This window comes from Parus major, chromosome 6 (assembly GCF_001522545.3).
Source record: "Parus major isolate Abel chromosome 6, Parus_major1.1, whole genome shotgun sequence".
Taxonomy (NCBI): domain Eukaryota; kingdom Metazoa; phylum Chordata; class Aves; order Passeriformes; family Paridae; genus Parus; species Parus major.
The window spans coordinates 12,942,487-12,965,546 of NC_031775.1; the positions used below are offsets into that span (position 1 = coordinate 12,942,487).

The following is a 23,060-nucleotide window of genomic DNA, read 5'->3' on the forward strand; positions in this document are numbered from 1 at the left end:
CTCAACCTTCTGTCTGAACAACACTCTTTTCATCCCCTTGCTCCAATTTGCAGCACGCTGACTCTGGCTTACTCGCCCAAAGGGCTTTCCAGTAGCAGTAGCTGCAGCTGGAAACCAATGCACGGGCCTGTTTTTCCAAGGGATTCAGCATGCCCAGCTGCAAAGGTCTGGTAGTGCCAGCAAGCATGGGCTGGATCTGGGGTCCCTGTGTGCTGCAGGTGGCGAAGATGCCACAGCCACAGACAAGGCCATTCCCTCTGCCTGCTTGTGCAAGGAGCAAGCTGGTGCCATGCGGAGATGGTCTTACTCGCCACTATGATCGAAAGACGTTTGGGTGGGGGGGCAGGGAAGCTGCTATCAATTAAAGTGATACTTGGTCAGGGGATTTCCCCCTTTTCCTTTCACTTCTCTCCAGCTGCAGAAGGGGTGGGGATAAGCAGAGACACACTCTTGGATGAGGAAAATTCCCCTTGCTGAGGCTGATGAACCCGCCTGACGGGAGGCGGCTGCCGGTATTACGTGTTGTGCCGCATGTGTGTCCGCCAGCCACAAGGCCCTGGCAAGGGGCCCCGGCTGGAATTAACCTGCAGTAACCCCAGGCGCAGGGGCAGCCTTGGCGGGGTGTGCCTGCCTGGCCTGCGCTGGAGTATGAAAGCCATTATAATCCACTCATTCATGATGCTTAAAGAGCCAGAGGCGTTTTTCCCCTGGTTCTCCTGGAAGAGAGAAGGGTTTGGAAACAGTAAGGCACAGCATTCCCCATCCTGACGGAGCATCTCGTGCTTTACCAAGCCCTGCCCACCGTGTCATCAGTCCAACAAGTTTTAAAGTAACATTTATCATTTTTATTATGAACAAATAAAATTTCAGATCAGCACAACCAGATGTTTCCATATTAGTAGAAATTATTTCAAAAAGTTTTTTTTTCTCCCAGTACACAAAACAGAGATACTAGTATGCAGAAATCCCTAAGCTGTGAAAAATCATATCCTACTCACATTTCAACAGTGACAGAGCTTAGACAATGTGCAGATTCAACTTTCCAATCCTTCCCTGAAAACCCAACACTTAGACTTCTGCTCTTCACAATACCAGCAGGGCTGGGAACAGTTTTGGAAAACAAACCAGTCCGTGCTTCTGCCAGCAGCGGTGTGTGCGGTTCGTATTGTTTCTTCCTGTGCTCGGCTGGTCAGCAGCGAGCCCCAACACACCTCTAGGAGGCAGGGTGTAACCCCCTCCCCGTTACAGATAGGGAAACTGAGGCACAGAGCGTTTTTAAGTGACTTTGTCCCAGAACACGCAGTGAGCGAGTTGTTAAGCTGGGAGCAGGTCCCAGCTGCTTTAGCCATGAGGTCCCACTGCTGCTTTTTCTGCTTCCACCTTTCACAGACTCATTTAAGCTAAACATACAGACAATGCGTCCAGGACACAAACATGCCACCAAAAATATATATATATTTATAGGTATATATATATATATATCTCAAACAAAGTTCTACTTAAAGTGTTGTATCTGTTTCTTAATCTAACAAAAATTCTAACTCAAATACATTCAAAATCACCTGTACCCACAGTTCAATGTAGGCAATTAAATAATTAAGAACCCCCTTGAATGTTCATAACTCAGAAAAAAACCCAAAAAACGGCAGATAGCTGTCAATACTTCTATGTATATTAAAGAAAGATTTAAGGCACCCAGAGATATTTGCCAATCTACCTTTAAAGTGACTGGACAAACACCAGGACTGTTTGGTTACTGCCCCTCAACTTCCACTCTCATTCCAGATTCTGGACCCGAATCAGCACTTGAAATTTGAACTCTTGATGTCAAGACCTGCTTCTCTGCTGAGACGATGTGAAATACTGCTGCATTTCACAGCATGCATCTCTACTGTAGGGTATGTCACACTACACCTTAAGGGCACCAGGAGCAAGGAAATAATTCTCCCCTTCTCCCCTCCCCACACCCCTTTCAAATTATTGGCTGGAGCAAATTCATCCTCTCTGGGGACTTCCATGAGTTCAGAGGGGTTTACACTAGAGCAAAGTTAGCCCACAATTACAGAGCTAACAGTGTTTCTCTTTTTTTGGAGGACTTTTTCTTTTTCTTTTCAAATGGTAGGATACTGCTCTAGCCACAACTCCCTTTGGTCCAGCCAGCACCCAGGCAGTCAAGAGCCTCAAAGCAGTAAGGACACTATCTCCTGAAACCAGAAGCTGAAGGACTCTCTTCTCCATTTGTCCTTGCTCTTCGTGGCTGGAGACCACATCACTCCTTATGGCTCAAAAACTCAGAGTCCCATTGCTGAGCATAAACAAGGTTACGGTGGTGGCAGGGAGGGGAAGGTAAGAAGACAGACTCATTTTCTGAGTAACAAGCTTGTTCTTGTTAAGGAGAACATCACAGAACTATCCTAGCTCCTGGCAATTTTCACTGCAGCAGGAGGAAGCAAAGCTGCAGACACTTGCTTCCATGAAGCTTCTCTGGCTGTGACATGGCAGAGCTGAGGTGAGGAAATTGGCATCTGCACTGTCTCTGCCTTCCCTGGCCTGCCTGAATAAGGGAGACGCTGCAAACCCCACTCAAATATCACTTTGTTCCAGCTACCTCTTGTGCTTTCCTCCAGCTCCGATTGATGCCTTGAAGCAACAAAAACAGTACTATTGCTACAACTAATGATAATAATAGTAATAAAAGTTAATAATAACTAGGAGAATTAAGGGGGAAAAAGCATGTTCAGCTCAGTGAGGGGTGTGACACCATGACATCCAGAATGTAACCGACCGCCTGAACTCAAGCTGGTCTCTGCAACTTGCAGGAAACAACACCCACGTGGACTTTTTTCCCCAGCGCCCTCCAGCTGCATGCCCACGTCGGCTCAGTGATGTAACTGACCTTTCTGCAGGCTCAGCCGCCCTCGCTGCCTGCCTCACTGGCAAAGGAGCGAGGTGGCGAGATGGCTCGCCGAGGGGGCTGGGAGGCAAGCTAAGGAACTAACAAGGAGCTGTTTTTGCATCTCCTTCCCACTCCCTCTGGGTAGCAGGGAATGGCAAGCCAACACAGCCAAACCTGGGCAAGAAAGCACAGAGGTAGCTCACACTGGTGGCAGTGTCTCACCTTGAGGTCTCAACTTCCTCAAGCCCCCTGTGCCACCTGGCTCCAGACTGGTGTTTCTCAGGCACTTGTTGAGTGGACCCCACCGAGGATGAAAATACCTGCTCCTGCAGACATCCTCACTCCTCCCTACACCTGCAGGTGCTCCCTTGTCTGGTCCCTGTGCTCAGCAAAGATCTGGATGTGCTTGCCACCCAGAAGGGACCCTGTTTTTCCAGCACATAAAGCAGCTTAACTCAGAGGTGGAGCTTTGGTTTACATCCTTCTCCTTCTCTCCATTTTGGCAAAGTCCCATTTGCCAGCAAAAATCTCAGTGGTGGAGGTGAACAAAACTCACTATGGGCTGGTGCTGCCTCTTGGCAGCCTGTGGCACACCCTTCCACCTGTCCTCCTCCTCACTGTGGCTCTCCAAAACAGCTGTGGAGCTTAGTCATGCTCTGCCTTCAGTCCCTCGTGGCACAGAGGGCAATGCAGGGAGGGAGGCTGTGACACTAGAGGGAGTAGGAATTAAGGCCACCAGCACTCCCCCTCCAGTGCCCACTGCTGTTACCGCATGCCCCAGGCACTGGTGGACCTGGCTGGGGATCTGAGAGAGTCTGGGCACTCTCCTCTTCCCAGCCACAGTGGCTAAGAGGTGAGAAGCAGGGGAGAACGCTTCCCAAGAGACATGTTGGAAAGAAACAACTCTTCTTTCTGATGGCAAGAGTGAGGGATGGGGCTGCTTTTCCCAGGAAGAGCAGTTTAGCCATGTCATGTCTGTCAGCAGCCCTTGATAAAAGAGGAGGGATGTGGCAGAAACTTTGTGGGGAAGGTAGTGGGGAGAGGGTCACTGACTTTGGCTCAACTCTTCATCTGGCTGGTACAGGCTTCCCTTAACTAAATAACACATAGCCAACTGCAATGGGCCTCCCCAGGCCACTTCCTACCAGCTTCTCTTCCAGGCAGAGACTGGGACAATGTAGGAGACAGGTTAGAGAGGCAGGAGAGGAAAACAGAAAGGAAAAAGAGAGGAGGGAAAGGGTGGCCTTGTGTTATAAAGGCAGAGTTCTAGATCTTAAATACATCACGCAAAATGCAGCGTGGGAGGTGGGGGCGTTAAAACTCATTATCATTATCTTAAGCAAACTGGTAGCATTATTCAGTAGTTAGTTAACAGAACATTAAACTTTTGTCCAGCGTGTTTGGAGGGGTTGGGAAGGGAGAAAGGGAGAAAAAAAGGCGGAAGGAGAGGTGTGGATGTGTGTGTGAAAGGGAGCAGGAACTCAGCCACTCTTGTGACTTCCATCTCCAGTCCGCATTTTCCGAGCCAGGATGACCTCCTTGGAGACCTTCTTGCGATCGCTGGCCAGCCCCAGGAGGCACATGAGGTCAATGAAGGCTGTGGTTAAGTTGAAGCGCCAGCCAAATTCACTGGTGGAGTAGTCATAGGGGAAAGTGTGGTGGTAGTTGTGGAAGCCTTCTCCTGAAAAACATGACCAGGGAGAGGATGTTGCAGAGCTCTAGGTGACAGACCCTTTATCTTGACCTAAAGCACCATATTCCTGTAATGGGCTCTGGATTGAGTTCAGGTTCCTCTCTGAACCAGAGCAGCCAATTTCACCCTTCTGCAATCTACCCCATCTCATTTGGGCATGACCCAGCATGTCAGGGCTGGCCCAAATGAGGCAATGACAATCACAGAGGATTTTTGGTGCTTTAGAAGAAAACAAGCATGTGGCAAGGAACAGTGAAAGGCCCTGGCTCCCCAGCCGCACCAAAACACCAGGGGATTCCTAATAGTTTTTCCCTGCCAACACAAAAAATCTTGTAATATAAAATCTTGTAATGTTAGACCAGCAGCAAGCCCCCAGCAAATCAGGCTAATCAATAGTCCTACAACACTGGCAATCCTAATGCCAAATCCAAAGGACACTTCCTGATGGGGAAAAAGCAGACATTTAAGCAGACATTTCTACTAAGCAATCTACACCAGTCAGCCACCATCTGTTCTGGACACTGTCAACATTGGCTTCAGTGCTCACCCCTTCAAAGGTGCTTTGACTCCTGCTCCTACCCCTGAATCTCTGCAGTTCAAATCCCTCTTTACTAAAATTCCACAAGCAGATCCTTTGGTGGTGGAAATCAGTGGAGCCCCAGTGAGGTACAGTGGTGGAAAGCAGATGAGGATTTAGGCATGGGAAAACAGATAAGAGCATATGCTGATCCTGGGATGTACTTTCCTAGATCTCCAAAATTTCAGTAAAAAACATGAAGCATCTATCTTGTCTTACCCTCAAATACCCCAAAAATCACCAGCTGTCCTGAAAATGTGTCAAAATGTGAATCTTCTGATTTGCAAGTTGACAAATCTCAGACAGATATGCAGTGATTGCAGCACACGTTTTTCAGTCTAGTGAACGTGGCAGAGAGACCTCTGAACAAGGTAAATAAAATATTGCCATTGAGATAAGAAGGTGCTAAGTGTAGTAGAATTCTTTCCAGCCTGGAAAGAGTCTGATGGGAGCTGATAACCCCACTGCCCTTAGGTACTCACTGGCCAGCATGGGAAACACCCCCAGATGCAAAGGCTGGAAGGGAAGGGTGCAGGGGAAATAGGGAGACCTGGGTTGATAGAAACTCCTAGAAGCAGTTGTGGCCCCAAGAGGCAGTTCCTGTTCTACAGTCCCCCTGCAGCAAAGACACAGATGCTGAACATACCTAGGGCCCCCAGGCTGACCAGGGGGTTCTCGCGCGGGTTGATGTTCTGGTCATACGGCCGGTTGCCAAACATGTGAGCAGCACTGTTCACTAGCCAAGTGGCATTGAGCCCTATGGTGTAGCGCAGGATGGCTGGAATGAAGAAGCTGATGACGATGGATTCATCCCAGAAGTACCAGGGAACTACAGCTGGCAATGTGAAACACAGCAACACCACTGAGGGCTTGTAGTATCTGGAAAGGAAGGGACCAGGAGGAAGGTGTTCAGTGTCAGAGGCAGGACAGGAAGGACTGATTCAGCCCTCCATTTGGAGGATTCATGCTCAACTATAAAGAGAAAATTAAGTGCAGAAGTGCTTCACTCCTGAGCCTTGTATCTTTTGCTCTGGATGTGTAGAAGTCATGCCTGGAGATTCCCAAGTCCTGTTATTAGGCAAGAGACTCAGACTAAATCCTGCTCCCCTCACATATGCACAGAGCAATGCCCCCATCACCATGAGTACAGATACCAGCTGTTGCTTTTGGCCTTATCTGTTGCTTGCTTCTCAGCTACACTGGTCCCTGTAAAGGCAGCCTCGTGCTTCCAGAGTCCCACAGATGGTCCTTTCTCTGGCTTTGGCCCAGTGCTGCAACTCCTCCTTGCAGACTTGCCTCTGCCTACAAATGCCCCCCATAAGAAGTGCAAGCAAGTGGAACAGATGAGCATACAGATGAGCATGTGGGCTCTCTCACACTAGAAGAATGGCAGTAGAGGAAGGTGAACCACTCTGATGACCCACAAGAAAAATAAGTCTGAGTCTGAACTAGGGACTTCCTGACTTAGGCTGGTTACTATATGGTTTCAGTCCCACATCCCTGCAGCCCTGATGATAGGCTCACCTGCTCTGGGAATCAGTCCTAGTATAGCTCCAGATGGCTGAGAGATACCCTACCCAAGAGGCACCAGTGAATCACAACTGCCCTTCCCAGTTACTGCCCCTCTCACATTTCCATTTTCAACCTTTCACCATACTGTCTCCAGAAGACTGAGGGAAGAGGGGCATACACATGGCCTGGAAGGTGTACAATTTCCCAGGATGTCTCAGAGGCACCAGTGTGTGGGCTCTGGGGCAGCCAAAGTAGCAGCTGGGCTATGAGGTGAGCAGGTGGGGGGGCTTTGTGGTGGGAAGCTCAGCCAAGCTCTGCTGACAAGATGCTGCCATGTAGGCAGGCAAGAGAAGGGTGTGGGAGGGCTAGAGGTAGCACTGGGTTCTAAACACTTCCCATAGGAGAGGAACAGCTAATTTCTCACAGTTCATCTCACAGCAAAGCCTTGGGCATTCTGAAGAGTCACATTTCTCACATGATGCCCCCGATCCTCTCACATTCCATCGAAGCCACTTGAGTTCCCAGCCCATTTGTCCCCGCTCCGTTCCCCATGGCTCCTCACTAGGGTTGACCCCACCACTCACTTGCGCTGGAACATCACCACTTTGTCAGCCTTCATGTCACTTAGGTCCAGCTTCTGTCCTTTCTCGATGACATCCGGGTGCTTGCGCACAAGGAGCCAGCCAATGTGGGAGAAGAAGAAGCCCCGCATGGCATTGTGTGGATCTGCATCTGTTTCGGAGAACTTGTGATGGACACGGTGGTCCCGGACCCACTCATAGATGTCATTCTGCAAGTCAACAGGAGTGAAAACTTAGGGTCAGGGCTGGACACGTTCCCTTCAAATTATAAAATGGCCTGAAATGTTTAAATACTTAAATCCTATTGACCTGAACTCATATCAGTTGCATTATGTGTTATTAGGGTTTGTGATTTAAAACAGAGGTTGGGTTTTGGCTGCACCTCTCCAGTTTTTTGGGAAGCAGCTCCAGGTGCCTCAGTGCTGCTCTTTGATTGGCCAACTGTGGGAGTTGCACCACACCCATGGTGCTGCAGGCTCTGATTGGTTAGCTTGTGCCCCACCCCTGCAGCAGCCACTCTGGTTGGCTGGCTGGTCCCTGCCCTCCTATGCTCGCCTCCTGTCTCATCCCCATCCCTGTCCCCATTCCCATCCTTGCACAGTGCCAGCCAGGGATGACCTGCCCCTTCCCTGTACCTGACATTTCCCATAGGTCATCCTGCCTTGCTTGTCCTGGGATTGCCTAATCACATGTTTAACTTGTGGGGAGAGGGGGGTGAGGCTTTTTTCTTTTTTTTTTTTTTCCTTTGGAAATCAAACAGTCTTAAAATTAAGGTTCCTATTTAGAAACAGAACAAACACATAATTTCAATGACATTTCTCAAAAATACCTCTCTTCAGACCCATTACTGTTGCATTTAAGCAGGAAAATCAATACCGTTTGGAAAATGTCAATGCTTTTATCATTTGTATTATGAAATGATTGCTTTGGCTGGTTTTAAGAATAGATTTTCATAAGCCTGTGATCATTTCTTTGTATCAAGATTTCAATGAGCTTAAAGCCATGTATTACACCATCCTAGAAAACATGAAATAGAGATCTAACCATGGCTCTATTACCTGTATTACACAAGAGGCTCCTTAATCTCCTACATACCCAGGACTTTTCCTGAAAACACTCTGAAGGCAGGGAAATGGCATAATCATCCCTATTTCTTGCCTCAAAAGACTAAAGGACTTGTCCACACAGGGAGCCTGTAACAGAGGCACAACTTCTCAAGTCCCTTTCCACCACTCCTCCTTTAACTGAGATAAAATTTACCTGCAGGCCATTCCAGAAGGCAATGATAGACAAGGGCCAGAACTAATCTCTTGTTATTTCCAGATACTGGGAACTGCTGCCTTCCTTCCAGCCAAATATCTCCAGGTATCAGCAACCCTTGCTGATCTTGGCCAGAGCTTGGTCACTCAGTATTCCCCCAGAAGAGGGTGGCCCAACTGCCCTCCCCATCTAACCAGTACCTATGCTGGAAAAGTTTCATCAGTGACCCAAAGTCTCTTTCACATTCCAGACCCTACACAGGACCATGTAACAAGAGAAAGCCCAGTCTGAAAGTTGACAGACAACTTGGGTTTGCACAGATGTCTTGCTGGAGGCAGAAGGCACAAATTTGGAAAGAGACCATGTAACGCAGCTGGATCATGGCATGACTTCATCTGCCACACCCTGTCTTACAAACAAAATCAGGAGTCTCAAACCTGAAAAATTGTATCTTGACCCAAACTTTAGCTCATTATCTTTTCTACTGGACTTATTTTGGGATCACCTATAACTGCTCTCTGACTGAAAATCTTCTAAGAAGAGCAAGCAAAGCCAAGGAGAATGTCTTCTTCCTTGGGAGTTTCCAGATACAGGCTATAACCATGAGAGCTTCTGTTGTGCTGCAGCTGACAGGTCTTGCAGGTGGAAAAGCCACTTAGAGACAGAATTCACAAATTCACTGAAATTACAAATCACAGGACTCTGAACAGCCAACAAGCATTTTCTGGAGGACCAAAGATAAGACAGTCCATAAACTTCCATGATCTTAAAAGTTACTGATTCCTCTGCTGCCACTAATAGGAATGAGATAAATTCAAAATAAATATTTTCTTGATCTCACTGAAAGTAACTATTAAAAAAATCCATGGGGAATAGTATCGAATTTTCAGTAAAACTTTGGATTAGTTCCTATTGAAGTTGAAATATCTGTCTGTCTCTCATCTTTGTCTATTCCTATCCCCTACAGCAATAGCTCAGCAAATTCTTTCCCCCTCTGCCCTATAACCCTGTGAAAGATGGTCTTTGTACAGGACTAGCTAATACACAGCAACCCATCCTGTTGCCTTGATGAGTACTGGACCACTGGCTGGAATGAGCAGCTTGGTCCCTCCCCTTCCTCATCAAAGACTGCTGTTTGGTATTGTCAGAGAAGAAGACATTAAATGATGTTTTAGAAAGCTTCTCAAGGCTTAAAAAACTTTACTCTTTTTGATTACATGTAAACAAAGTAATATCCTCTGAAGAATTACTTAAAGAGCACACCACTTGATACTTCTGTGTTCACCTTTTTATAGCAGAAAGTGCTGCATTCTGACACCTTCCTGAGTGCTTCCCACAGACAAGCAACCCTTCAGTACAGCTGGAGGATGGAGTGTTGTTAGGGCTGACTTACAGCAGCAAGCCTGAGAGGATTTATTTTTCTGTGCCATGACAATCTGGGTTTTCACTCTGACTTCTACAGATTTGCAGTTTTATTTACTTTGGGGACTGTGAAGTACTCTCACGGTAGTTAGGCAATATCCTGAGGTTAGTGCTCTTTGAGAGGTGAAGCAATCTCCCAAGGTGCTTAACAGTGCCTGCAGTCACTTGTGCCACTCCAAATGGGCCCAACCCTTCTCTCCTTAAAATATCACTGACCTGGGACAACTCTCTGGAAGCCAGTGGTGTGATTTGTAACTTGATTAGTCCTAATCTGAACGACAGAAACATCCCCTAAATCTCAACAAGTTCTTGGTCTTTAGGGTGTAGCACATTCTACATCCTGTAGAAATCTACATCCTTGGCTTTACAGATGTCTTCTCCTCTATCAGCCACACAGCAAAAGGAGAGTGAAGCAACATCAGGAGAACACGTAACACTTCCACACCTCTTTCATAGGATCTGGTGCAAGCACAGGGAGACCACACCTTGGAGAAAGGTACATTCCTGCTTTGGAGAGCTTTCTTACCCCTGGTCTTGGCCAGTTATCCTCTCCCCATGGAGTTTGTCACAGAGTCAACCTCTGATGGGACAATAGGTAAAGACAAGGAGACAGACTCTAACACTGCGGTGTTAGATAGAAAGGGCCGTCTTTTTTCCTAACAAGAGGTGGTAGGAGATTGGAACCTCTTCATCAGATTGTGTCCCATATCTGAGACAGGGATTCATGGGAGCAATTCCTTCTGAGCACCAGTGACACACTGAGAAAGTGCTTACCTGGAAGGCCATGGAGTTTGCAATAGTCAGGAAGATGCGCAGGGGCAGTGTGGCTTTGTAGGACCGATGACTCCAGAGACGGTGAGATCCAGCTGTGATCCCCAGAGCACTCACCACAAAACACAGAAGAGCTACAAAGGAAAAGAAGGTGTTTGAGCAGTTAGAGCAAAGCTTCAGGCAGAGCAACACAAAGGTGGGCCTTCCCCCAAATCTTTATAAACAAGAGACAAATCCATGGAGAGCACAGATTGGGGCAATAAAATTCAATGTGAGAGTGCCCAAGCTACCACAGGCCTCCTAGGCAATGTGGGACAAATAAATTCAGCTCTTCATCTCTAAGAAGGAAGGAGGCTCCCCCTTAGAAGACTTGTCACAAGGATTGGTTCTTCAGCATAGTGCCATCTGTCATGGTGCAGAATAGTCAGACTGTATAAAGTGTCTGCTTCCATAAAGCATAGTGGTAAAAGCACTGTAGTGCACCAGGGAACAGCTTCTCCCTTTCCTTCCACCCTGAATAATCCAGGCTCTTGCTTTCCTATCTCACCACTCCCCACTAAATCTCTTCTGCATTATTTTCACCTAGAGATGGTAGATAATCTTAGCATTCTTCGGGGGACAGCTCAAGCCCAGGGTTAGGCTTTTCTTCTGCTCCCTTTCTGAGCAGAAGCTGGCTAAAAAAAGATCTAACCTATTCTCCCATTCAAGCCTGGGCTTCACCTTCAGCTCTAGTTCACCTTCAGCTCTAGCACTGGCTTAAAATCTGCCCATAAGTCACCATTCCTAGGGTCTTTTTGATCCTTCCCTCTGCTCAACTCCTGCACCTTTTACAGAAGGAAACCCCAGAGCTAACAATTCATTGCAATTTGTGCCCATGGCAGGGGTCGATGTTGCTGGGCCCTGTTGAGCTTTGAGGCTGCTTCATGTGTTCCCTCTTCATACAGAGCAGAAGGAATTCCTTGCCCCTTTAGCATCTAGTAAAAAAACCACATCCCTCTCCCAAGACATATTTGCCCTGATCTGTGTGCCCATTTGTCCTCCTGGGAATTCTGGAAATTAACCTCAGCTCCAGCATCTGACCCTAAAACTAAAATGGAAAAAGACCCCAAGAGTTTCACAGCAACATTACATTAGGAAAGCAGAGTAAGAAGAAAATGGGTTCTGCAAATTAACTCTTCCTCTAGGAAGGAAGGGTCAGGAAGTTTGGTGGAAAGACAGCATTCAACAGCTGGTTTATTCTGCAAGCTCAGACACAAAGAGGGAAGGGTACATATCTGTGAGTATGTCAACTCCACCTCTAGTCCTCTGAGGAAACAATGCCTTGTTACCAGTCCCCCAGGGCAAACTTTCCTGGTATAAATTTGCACATTTCAGCCAATTGTATTGATCATGAAAAGATTTCCTCATTCTTACACGTAAGTGTATGGATAGGAATTGTTGGTCGTTTGCTTGATGTTCAGCCATTCAGTCCAGCCAATGGCTCTAATCAAGTTTATCTTGAACCCAGAAAACCAGATACTCTGACAGAAACCTGTCTGGAATCAGAAATCTGAGACCTGTGCCAGGCATAGCCCAGTTCTCTCATTCCAAGTAATACAGGCTTTATTTCCTGTAACCTCCTGCTTCATCTTCTTTCTGTAACCTCCTTTTTGTTTCTTCTACATTCTCAACCTGATCTCTTACCCATTAAAAGCCTGTCTTGGGTGATTTAACATCAACTTCTGGCCCCTTAAACTTGCATGAACCCTTCTCACTTCCACCCTGCTGCACAAGAGTGACCTTCCCTGTCTGCTGATCTGACCATGATTCCCCATCATCTTCTCCCTTGGTTCCCTGCTGCATGCAGCACAAGCTTTGGACCAGCACAATTCTGCTTTGTGTCTTCCAGCACCTCGGCAGTCTTTCAGGAGAGCCAAGCATGCCAATACAGCAGGATCCAGCCTTTGCAAGAGACAGAGCTGAACAGAGCTGAACAAAGCTCACAAAGCTGTCCAAGCCTGGAAGGGGAGAAGCAAATGATGATCAAACAGGGCATTTGGCTCAGGTGTCCCTTTGGCCTTACTGGTGCTGAAAACCTTGAAGATCTTACTGAGTTTCATGATTCTGACTTGAAAGTTATGAACCAACTCATGACCTGTTCATTTTAAATTTTAAGATGCATTTTAAATCGGTACTATCTCCACAGATAATACAGGACAGAGTCCATGATAAACAAGGGCACTTTGCAATGGATGTGTAGGGCAACTTGCTAGGGAAAGAGCCCTGTAGGGCAAGCAGACCCTATGAATTGATGGTGTACCAGGGACACAAATTAACTGTATGATTTTTCATGCTCTTCAGTAGCACAAGAAAGTAAATGCCAGGTTAGATGAGTAGAGGCCTGATTCATAGCCCTGAGTTTTCAGCTTTTCTTATCTGGTGAATCCTCACATGCTGACTGAGCATATTTTGGTAAAAGAGACCTCCAGGAAGATGAGCCCAGCTGATGACTGTTGTGTTTAAGCTTTGCAGAAAAGGAAGCTCATCTGTATCTCTTTTATACAGACAATTCTCAGAATTTGCCTGTGGATATCCCTGCTGGGAAAAGATGACACCAGCAACAAAAACATTATCAGCAAGCACAGGGAATCACAAAAGAGATGTAATGAGGACACCAACAGACTCCAAATGCAGACAACCCGGCATCTGCTTTTTCCTGAAAGCTTTTGTAAAAAAATTGGAAGAGCCTCCACTGCTTTTGGGTGCCCTGGTATAGAACAGACTCAGCCTCCATCCAAAGCCCACAAACCTCAGCAGCTCATGTTGACTTCTTGTGGAGCTGCATCCCAGGTCACTACAATGGCCATAACTCTCTAATTATAATCCCGTGCTGCTTGGCCTCTTGCCCATATTCAGAAGCTGTAGTTTATCTAAGGGGCAGACACTTCCTGTGGGAAAGCAAGTGATTCTCAGTCTATGCGTTTGTGGCACCAGCACCACAGAAAGCCAAACCCTACCTGGAGACAATTAGATCCATAAACCATATCTAAGAGTTTATGTGACAGTGACAGGATATGCACAATGATTGAAATCCTTGTGGAATACAGAAGAATCCAGCACCCTTATGATTCAGAGAGTTCACCCCCATAAACAGGTACAGGGATGATCATAGTCAGGGGATCAGCATCTCACAGGGAAGAAGAAAAACTCCTCCAAGATCATCCACTTAGAATTCAATTGGGAAGAGAATAGAGAAGGTGAAATAAAGTAGCACGGATTTTCACACCTGCCCTGTGATGCTGCCCCAAACTGAAGGACTTAGAGGGTCAGATGAGGATGTTTCCATACCATATCATGCTTTGAACTGCATGAGATTCAAAAGATTGGCAACTGACAGGTGATATTCCCAGTGACCCATTCAACTGGAATACGAAGAATTATGACCACTGTCAGTAATAAGCACTCAATGCTCCAAAAATTAAACAGAAAACATTCTTCATTCAGTCATAGCTATGACTCATTATGCTGTACCTCTTTAGGGCCCAGATTCAGACACAAGTTATGATGAGAAGCTAGGAATGTGCTAAAAGCATTGTCACCTGCAGTGAACACCAAGGATGTTTACATGAAGAGGTACTCCTGCTCCAGAGTGTGTCCTTGGGCTTTTGCTCAGTGCAGGACTGTTCCCTCCTTGCTGCCCAGTCCCTGTTAGCCAGGTGAGTCCTGCTACTCTCAGGAGAAAGATACCAGGGGCAATGAAATTTACAGGCTGCATAAAAGGGAACAGTGTTTAGGAGGAGCAATAGGATCTGCTGTCACTCAAACCTGACTTCCCTGCCACACTCAGAGAAGCACACCATCTGCTACTTAAGCCTGGAGGGAACACTAAGTGGAAAGGTGTTGCCAGCTGTAGTTTTGATGGGAAAGTGAAAAAAACACTATAAACGCTTTTCTGGTCATATCTCTGGGGGTAGTATGGGCTGAGATTTTCATACTTTCAGAATTGCGTAAATTATCCAGCAAGGTTGACCTTGGTCCAAAGATAATACAGAAAAAAAAAAAAAAATTATATCAGCCCATGCTTCTAGAGCTTCTGGCACTGCAGGGAACTGAGGTGTTGACAGAGCACCATGTCGAGAAGAACCATTCCTGTTTACAGACACTGCTGTCCAGGCCAACAGGAGTTAACAATTACTGTCAGTCTGCTGCATCCAAGGGCTAGAAAGACTACCCACAAAACATGTTTCCAGGGAGGATCTGAGCAATTAGAGAAGAAACTGTCCATCACCTTTGCATTCTGCCCTTTTAGACTCAAGTTTCTGTGCCATTTGGTAAATGATGTAAAATCTGCCTATGATCCTTGAAAAGACTAAGCAAGACTTTGAGAAGTGCAATAGAGAAGACAATAAATAAAAGGGGAGCTGACTAGAAAGCCAGTGCTGGGCAGGCTCTGAGAGCTCTTGTGATGGTGAGCTCTCACCTGATCAACAACCCGAGCTCATTCTGGGAAGCTCTGTACCAGAAAGAGATCAGGGGATACAATGCACACAGCAACGCAGAACAGCAAACAATGATGAAGGCAGGGCTGGGGAGCTTGAGAGACAAAGAGGAATCAGCACATAGAGAAATGAAAACAAAAGAGGACAGTCACCAGTATAACTGGTTTCAAAGGGACAGGAACATCAAGGAGATGGTGGCCTGGATGAAGTGGGTATAAGCAATGGATAAATTATAGAAGGTAGATGAGCTACCAGGCCTCACAGCTGCCTGCTGTACCACAACAGAGAACATCTGGGACCATGTTAATTTTGTATCATATGTACCCAACCGAAGGAAGGAATTATCTGAAAAACAAACAAAGAGACAAGCAGCAACTCCAGCAGCTCCAGAACTACCACTGCTACCAGAGCTGGCCTTCCATGAGCCTATGGTGTACTGCCAGCAGCAACCTAAGTCTCTGCTGCACTATTCTTGTGTCTAACATGGGAACTGTAGTCCTCTCCTTGCTACCAGAGGGTGATGGGGAAAAAACAGCAAGTCACTGACATGACAGCCACAGAAGTCTTGTATATGCCAAATAAAGGCATGAGCTGAGAAAAGTGCAATGCAAGGAGCAAGAAGCTTTGCTGAGAAGGTAGACCTGTGGATATATCTCAGAGTATTCCAGTTCCAGTTAGTGCTGGAGGAGAATGGACTATAGGGGAACTCTGACTTGGCTTCAAGGTGCCATGAACGGTGATCCTTTCCTGGAACAGGAGTGCAGGAGCTTGGTGGAGCTACTCCAGCTTTAGTGGATTCATCTTCAATCTTCAGCCAGTCCAGAACAGTGCAGTTCCCACAAACACCATGTCCTTCTCCCATTCCCAGAATATGTCACTCCAGAATCCACCAAAGAATCTTGCAGTGCCTCACAGTGGCAGGAGAGCAGAAAGGATTGACATGAGATAAAAAGCAAAGTAGATTCCTGGGAAGTGCCATGGGATGGTCTACAGATGTCCTAAAGAGATGTACAGTTGCAAAAACAAAGATGTACAGTCTCTCTACCTCAGAGACCATTTTGGGATAGGGCAGGGTTTAGCAGAATGCAAAACAGCATTAACTTTCTGGATAAAGATGCTCAAGCCCTCTTAAGTATCCCAAGGGAACTCAAGGGAGAAGGGTTGGATGGATTTGGAAATCATGGAGTATATCAACAGCTTGAAATGAAATCAGTAAATTCTACCCACTTTTTTTTTTCTTCTCCTTGTCCCAACATCCTGAGGTTATCTGACTGGAATTGGAGGACCCAGGCTGTCAGCTCAGTGAGTGAGAGAAGCCAGCAGTCTTTGCTTAGCCTCCAGCCCAGGGATGGGACACACAGACCAGGATCAAGAGCCCTGAAATGCTCCTCCAAGGTCATGCTGAGGCTGCATGTTCTGCCCAGCTCTGACAGGCCAGGGGGAAGTACAGCCTGTCAGGTTTTCACAAGGGAAAGGCCCAGCAAAGTCATCTTTCACAACATCCCCCTAAAAGGTCATGCTGGCTGCAAAAGGGAACACATCAGTGCCTCTACTTTTGCAGATGCTGTAGCCAGATTCTGGCTGTTGCCTCCAGTGAAGTTCATCCCCTGGACCTCTGCCTATGAGAGGCTGATGTGGTTCAGGAGGAAGAGTCAGCCTGGCCATCCGGCAAGCCAGGATCTCCTTCCTGGTTCAGCTGTGATACTTGTTGCACACAGCCATCAGGAAGACAGACTTAGAGAATGTGATAGACCAGGTGGATGAGCCCAGGGCCTATCCATAGCCGAGCTGACCAGGAAGCAGGAGCACTACTGAACCCAAAAGCCACCCCAGCAGGCCTCAATCTAGACTGTTGATTTTTGTTTCAGGATGTTCTGTTTCACAGCGAGGCAGTGGTTGGATACAGTCTCTCGACCTCCCTACTGGGAGCCATTTGGCTTCTGGACTCCTCCAGGGGTCCACACAAAGGCTCCTGGAAAGCAAGGCTCTCCTGCAGAGTGGGCCCTGGGCCCAGATGTCTTTCAAGCAGTCAGAGGAGAAGTTTGGTTCCTACCCAAGGCCAGATCTCTGAGAAAGCAGAGCTTTGCCTAGCTACCTTCTGCTGGGTTGTGATTTCCACTGGAATTTGCAGCCTGAAGAGACGCTTATTTATTTTCTGAAAGTTGTCAGGCTTAGTTCCGGGATGCCTGTGCTTTTTTAAGAATAATAAAAGACCTGAGCTTCAGACTTAATTCTTGACTTTTATCTTCAGCACAACTGAATTTTGTCTCTTTTCCCTCATACACACATTGAGGCTCTGTGGGATTTACACTTCCCTGGTAAAGACAGAAATGGTTCTCATGTTTGGGCAGCAGTCTCATGCCAAATAGTGCTCTGTACCTTGCCTCCCCAAATACCCATTAAGGTGCTCTTGCTAGCATCTTTCTTCCTTACTTTCTGGCACTGTCACAGCATTCTATCAAACAGTTTTGTGCTTCACCCCGGTAGCAGCTGCACATTCAGGGTATTTCCAAGCCTAATGTCTGTGAATCAAGTTTGTTCTTTGAGCAGACAAGCCAAATCCCTGCCAAATCTTTCCCTCTCATGCATAACCTTATAAGAGACACTAGCAAGCCCTTCCACAGCTTGCTACAAATCTGGTTGGAGATCTGCTTCTAGAAGCAGCCCGCTGCTTCTTTCTCTCTCATCCCCGAGTCTGTGGGCCTGGAGGAAACAAAAATCAAACAACCCAATTTAGGGGTTGTGGATGCCAGGAAACAGATTGAGGAATGTGCTTACCCCATGCCAGTGTCTGGATCTTTGCAGAAGGTATCAGTGTCAATGCGAATAGGGCCCCTAGGTGCAGCAGGCTCATGAGGATGATATTCCTCCAGACATAGCGCAGCGGGGGCTTGGGGCCCTCTTTCTCCCGGTAGGTCTCATCAAAGATATCGTCTATCATGCCCCGGTCTCCTGCCAAGTCCTCATGATTGAGTGAGTCCTTCTCCATGATGGCATCTCCATTCCTGGTCACCCGGGAGGTGACTGTGCCAACAGCAGTGGTGCTGGAGGTGGAGGAGAACTCCTTGAAGAGGTAGCAATGGATATTTTCAAGAAAGGAAAAAAAGGAAAACAAAACAAGAACAGTGGTTATCAATTCAAGAAATAGAAACACATGCATCTAGGCTGGCAGTGTAAAGATTCACAGCCTGTATTTTCCCTGGAAGGCTCCATCCTTTCAGCTGATCCCTTGTCACAAAGCAGAGCCTGCTCTGGCCACGTAGAGTCGTGGCCTGAGACGACAGGGACCTGGTCTTTCTGGAGAGGAGGTGAATGGTAGGTAGGGTGCCAAAAGTAAAGAAAAATACTTGAAAGCCAGTCTCTTTTCCACCAGTGGCTTTAGTGAGATCATTTGCAGATTGCAAGGATTTTTATTTTTCCTTCAATTTGATTAGTGGGTGTTTTTAGGTGGGTTTGTGGTCTGGGCTTATGCATAAGCAGACAACAATAAAGGAAATCTTGTGAATGAATAAAGATGAGAGAGAAATATGGTCTGCAACACAGTTTTATAATAAATCAACGGGTTGCTCCTGATATCCTACTTATTTGTGCCACTCCACCAGGGATCACGGGGGAACATCAGGAAGATCCACAAAGGGTTTCCTCTGGGGTGCCTCCTCACCTCCCCTGCCTCACCTTCCAAGATGGGATGTGGCAAGACCAACATGCTTGAAGATCAGTGGATGGAGGCAGTCAGGTGAGGTACTTCTACTTAGAACTGCAGCTACTTATCCCGTGCCTGCTGCTAAGACTTTTATCCCTCTCTTATTTCCCACCCACAGGCAAACTGAGGCAAGGGAAGACAATCCTCTGATCTATGGCCACCAGCATGCAGAGAGGAAGTTTTAAGCAGCAAAGTTGGCTCAGCTTGGCTCCTGGCTCCCTTCTGTAACTGTGACACAACATTCCCTCAGCACATGCTTGTTTGCCCTGGCTGAGTGACAGCCTGCCCCATCAGGCATGCATGACAAAAGGAGCAGGCAGCACTGACCCTAATGAGACAGGTCACTGAACCCTGAATCACCGATTTCCATCTCCATCCTGACAGCTGTGTGCTTGCTAGTACTCGCAGTCCTTTGTCAGCCCCGAGCCCAAGTGCCCAACACGGCTCAGCCCTGGGGTGCCAAGCACACGGGATGCAAGCGGTGTGTCCTGCACAGTCACCCCCATCCCCTGGGAACCTGCCCAAGGGACACATCCCTCTGCCGCAGCACCGCTGCCCCCGGCCGTGAGGGGCACTAAAGGTCAGCCAGGAGAGCTGAGACTGCCGGAGGGAGCGTGGTCAAGCTGGGAAAGCTCCTTTCTCAAAAGAAGTCTCTCCTGAATTAACAGCAGATTCCCACTCAGGTGTTCAGGACTCATAAAAGACCACCATCCTGCCATGGCCTAGTTTCCTGAGGGAAGCATTAAAATCAGGCCAGGCAGCTTACGTGGCCACCCCAACTCCTCCCTTTCCCAAGGGCTGAAACTAGAGGGTTACAGACATACCTTCCGATGGGGAGGAGCTGGCAAGGCAGACAGATTCCCCACATTTGGGAAGTAAAATGATCTCTGCAGAAGGAGCGTTTTTAGTTTTCCCTTGGGAAATCAAAGGTTTGAAAGGAAAAAGCTGGACACAAAGTATCCTGCTGCCTTCCCTGCGTGCAGGCGAGCTGCTGAACTTGGGACCGGCTCTTCTGCATCCTGGCTATAGGCTGTCTCTGCCTGCTTTGCTAATGAGTGTTTTGATGGTATGATACTCTCATCTACTGGAGAATTTAGAGGTAATCCCCAGACCAAAAGAGCCATGAGAAATGGCTTCTAATCCAGAGATCAGGCAAGGAGAAGTCCTGCCCGTTCCCAAGTGTTATATATTCTCATCTGGCATTTTGGCAGAAAGGTACAATTTTCTTTCTTGGCTGCAGGACAATCTACCAAAAAGACCCAAGACTTGTCTATGCAGGAAAAATTCCCAGCAGTGATTGGTGTTATAATTAGACGGGTAACACACCCCATATGGACATGCTGCTTCCAGAGTAAGAAAGTGGGGCTGGAGTTGCATTTTTCTCCTCCATGATATCTTATGTCACTGTCAAAGTTACACAGGGGTAGAGGAGGAGGAGGGAGAGTGCAAAGAAAACAGCAGAGAGGAAAAAATGTCTTCCAGAGTTGTAGTAGCCACATGAGGAATTTTACCAGCATACCTATGCTGCTGGAATTACATTGATATAATCAGACTGGTCTTTTCTCACATGTAAACTAACCTTGAACAAAAGGGCTATAAAGCAGCTGTGAAACAGCTCCTTACAGACTTGCTGGGAAGAGCATGGGGGGAAGAGAGAGGGCGGGAGAGAGGGCAGCTATTTAGGTAGAAACAGAGGAAACAAGGAAAGAAAGAGGATTTTTATCCCCTTATGACCATAGTGGCTCCTACCGAGGAAAATGGGATGGAGATTGATCTGTGGTCTATGGCTGAGAGAGGGAGGAGGCCAGCTAAATCATTTTCATTAGCTTTCCCTCATTTCTGAATGACTTTGCAGCTCTCATCTGCAGAACAGATGTGTTTCCCCATCTACACCCCCACCTCCCCAGCACTGAACACGCCATAGGTGATGCTGGCACCCAGCCAGCTTATACAACCAACTGCAGCTCAAAGGCTCCTGCACTGGGTACAGTGTACGGGCCCCAGGGCACTGAATCTCGGGTCCAGCATATTTGAATATGCCCAGCATGACCCAGGGACAGGATTCTTTCCAGCTTCCAGGATATGGCCCAAAATACATGCCAAAACCATGAAACATGGTTTGAGCACGCTGCCCTTGACATCCATTTTGGGAGGGGAGAAAAGTGAAGTTCTTTACATCACAGCATCACTGGAAGGTCATGGCACCTGCACAAAATGACCAAGGAAGACCCTGTGTGCTGGTGACAGCAAAAGAACAGGGCTATGATTTACATCCACTTCTAGGCATTGGCAGAGGCGAGAAGGATGAGAAGGTGAGAGCACCAACACCAGAAGCAAGCCCCTGCCTCCTCCCCTTGGGCAAAGGGTGGCTGCCATAAGGGTCAAAAATAAAAATGAGAATCTTTAAAAATCCAACAGCTCCACACATCTTACTGGTGTGTCAGGCTGTTATTCAGACCTTCTTATGCCAAAAATGGGCAGTCTCCCCATTGTATGCTTGCTTGGCTCAAGCAGACACAGTCATTCATTTCATCTGGGCAGCCGGCTTTCACCTTGCGTCTGTCCTAGAGACGCTTCCTGCTGCAATACTTGGTTTTAAAACACTGCAAGTGAAAGCCCTTTCTTATTAAAAAGAAAATGAATGAAGGAATTTATTTTAAATCCCAGTCTGAGTATTATCAAAAAAACTATGACTTCTTGGCACAAAAGATCTTTTTGAACAGCTCTTCGTGCTATTCAAGCACCCAGCATGCTTCGATGGGTGTTTTCAAAATAAACCTGTATTTTATGCTGAGTCTACCTGAGGGCACAGGATCCAGCAAGATCACCTCAAAGGCGGATGTCTCCGCTTCATCCATGGGCTCCCCATCAGGCTTGGGCGATGTGTTAAGTTACCACTGAACCCCTCCGGCTCACGGCTGAGAAGCGGTGTGGAGAGGACACGGGCACACACGTGTGAATACGTGTGTGTGTCTGTGTGTGTGTCTGTGTGTGTGTGTGTGTGTGTGTCTGTGTGTGTCCGTTTGTGTGTGTGTGTGTGTCTGTGTGTGTCTGTTTGTGTCTCTGTGTGTCTGTCTGTGTGTGTGTCTGTGTGTGTGTGTGTCTGTGCGTGTCTCTGGGTGTCTGTGTGTGTGTGTGTGTGTGTGTGTGTGTGTGTCTGTGTGTCTCTGTGTGTGTGTCTGTGTGTCTCTGTGTGTGTGTCTGTGTGTGTGTCTGTGTGTCTCTGTGTGTGTGTCTGTGTGTGTGTCTGTGTGTCTGTGTCTCTGTGTCTATGTGTGCGCGCACGCACAGACACGCGTGGATACCCAGACCCTCTTCCCCAACACAGCAGCAGCGCAGCGCTGCCGGAGCGGCGGAGATGAAGGAGGAAGGGGCGAGGGAAAGACAAAGCACCCGCACCCCGGGGCCCCGCTTACCTCCTCCTGCAGCAAGTGCGCAGGCATGGGGCGGCCCTGGCTGTGCTCCTCGGCGGCGGTACGCGGGCGCGTTGGCGAGAGGCTGCCTCTGCTCGGCTCCTCGCTCGGCGAGCTGTGCGGCTCACGGAGGCGGGTGCGGAGGTATTTAAGGGGGGCTCCTTGCCCGGCGACTGGCGGGGCCGGGCTCTGCGCGCCCCGGCCTCCCGGTGACCCCCTGCCCGCGGCTGGGATGCGCGGGGTCAGCGCGGAGGGCGGCGAATCGCGGCGGGGGCCCGGCGCTCGGCGTAGCCGGGGGGAGAGGCGGGGCGGAGCGGGCAGGGGGGCGGGAGGGAGGCAGGATGCTGAGGAAGAGGAGGATGACGAGGGCCAGGCTCTCTCATGATGCCTGGCTGCTTTTCTGCTTTTTTTCTTTCCTTTTTTTTTTTTTCCCCCTCCCTCCCCCTCGCGAGCTGATTGGTTGCGGGAAATTTGGTGCCACCTCGGCTTGCCCTCGCCATTGGCTGCCCGCAATCTGCTGTTCGCTCCCCGCGGCGCGCACCCTGCGCGCCCCGCTGCGCGCCCGCCGGGGGTGCTGCGCTCCCCCAGAGCCCCTCCGCTGCCCCGAGTGAAATAAGGGGATCCCGAGGCGTGAGCGATGTCAGGGAGCCCCGCGCCCCTTCCCCAGCTGGATGTGGGTTGCGGCGGGGAAAGAAAAGGATTCAGCACGAAACATCTGCTCTGTATTGGGGATCTGTCTGGGGAGCATTCTACA

General features: G+C 48.1%; 1 protein-coding gene across 1 annotated transcript; it reads right to left on the reverse strand.

The window, feature by feature from the left end:
- Window positions 1-822: 822 nt before the first annotated feature.
- SCD (stearoyl-CoA desaturase) lies at window positions 823-22,661 on the reverse strand. The gene is made up of 6 exons (XM_015633804.1): window positions 22,310-22,661; window positions 17,969-18,254; window positions 10,716-10,846; window positions 7,263-7,468; window positions 5,813-6,045; window positions 823-4,577 (listed from the first exon to the last, which is right to left on the reverse strand). Exons 1-6 carry the CDS (start codon window positions 22,334-22,336, stop codon window positions 4,378-4,380), a joined length of 1,083 nt encoding a protein of 360 aa, XP_015489290.1. The 5' UTR covers window positions 22,337-22,661; the 3' UTR covers window positions 823-4,377.
- Between the last annotated feature and the right edge of the window lie 399 nt (window positions 22,662-23,060).

Coding starts and splice junctions, on each gene's coding strand:
- SCD (XM_015633804.1), bottom strand. CDS start 22,336: ATGCCTGCGCACTTGCTGCAGGAGGAG. Junction 10,847..17,968: donor GATCCAGACACTGGCATGGG/GTAAGCACATTC, acceptor TTTCCTTTGTAG/CTCTTCTGTGTTTTGTGGTG. Junction 7,469..10,715: donor CAAACTCCATGGCCTTCCAG/GTAAGCACTTTC, acceptor GTTGACTTGCAG/AATGACATCTATGAGTGGGT.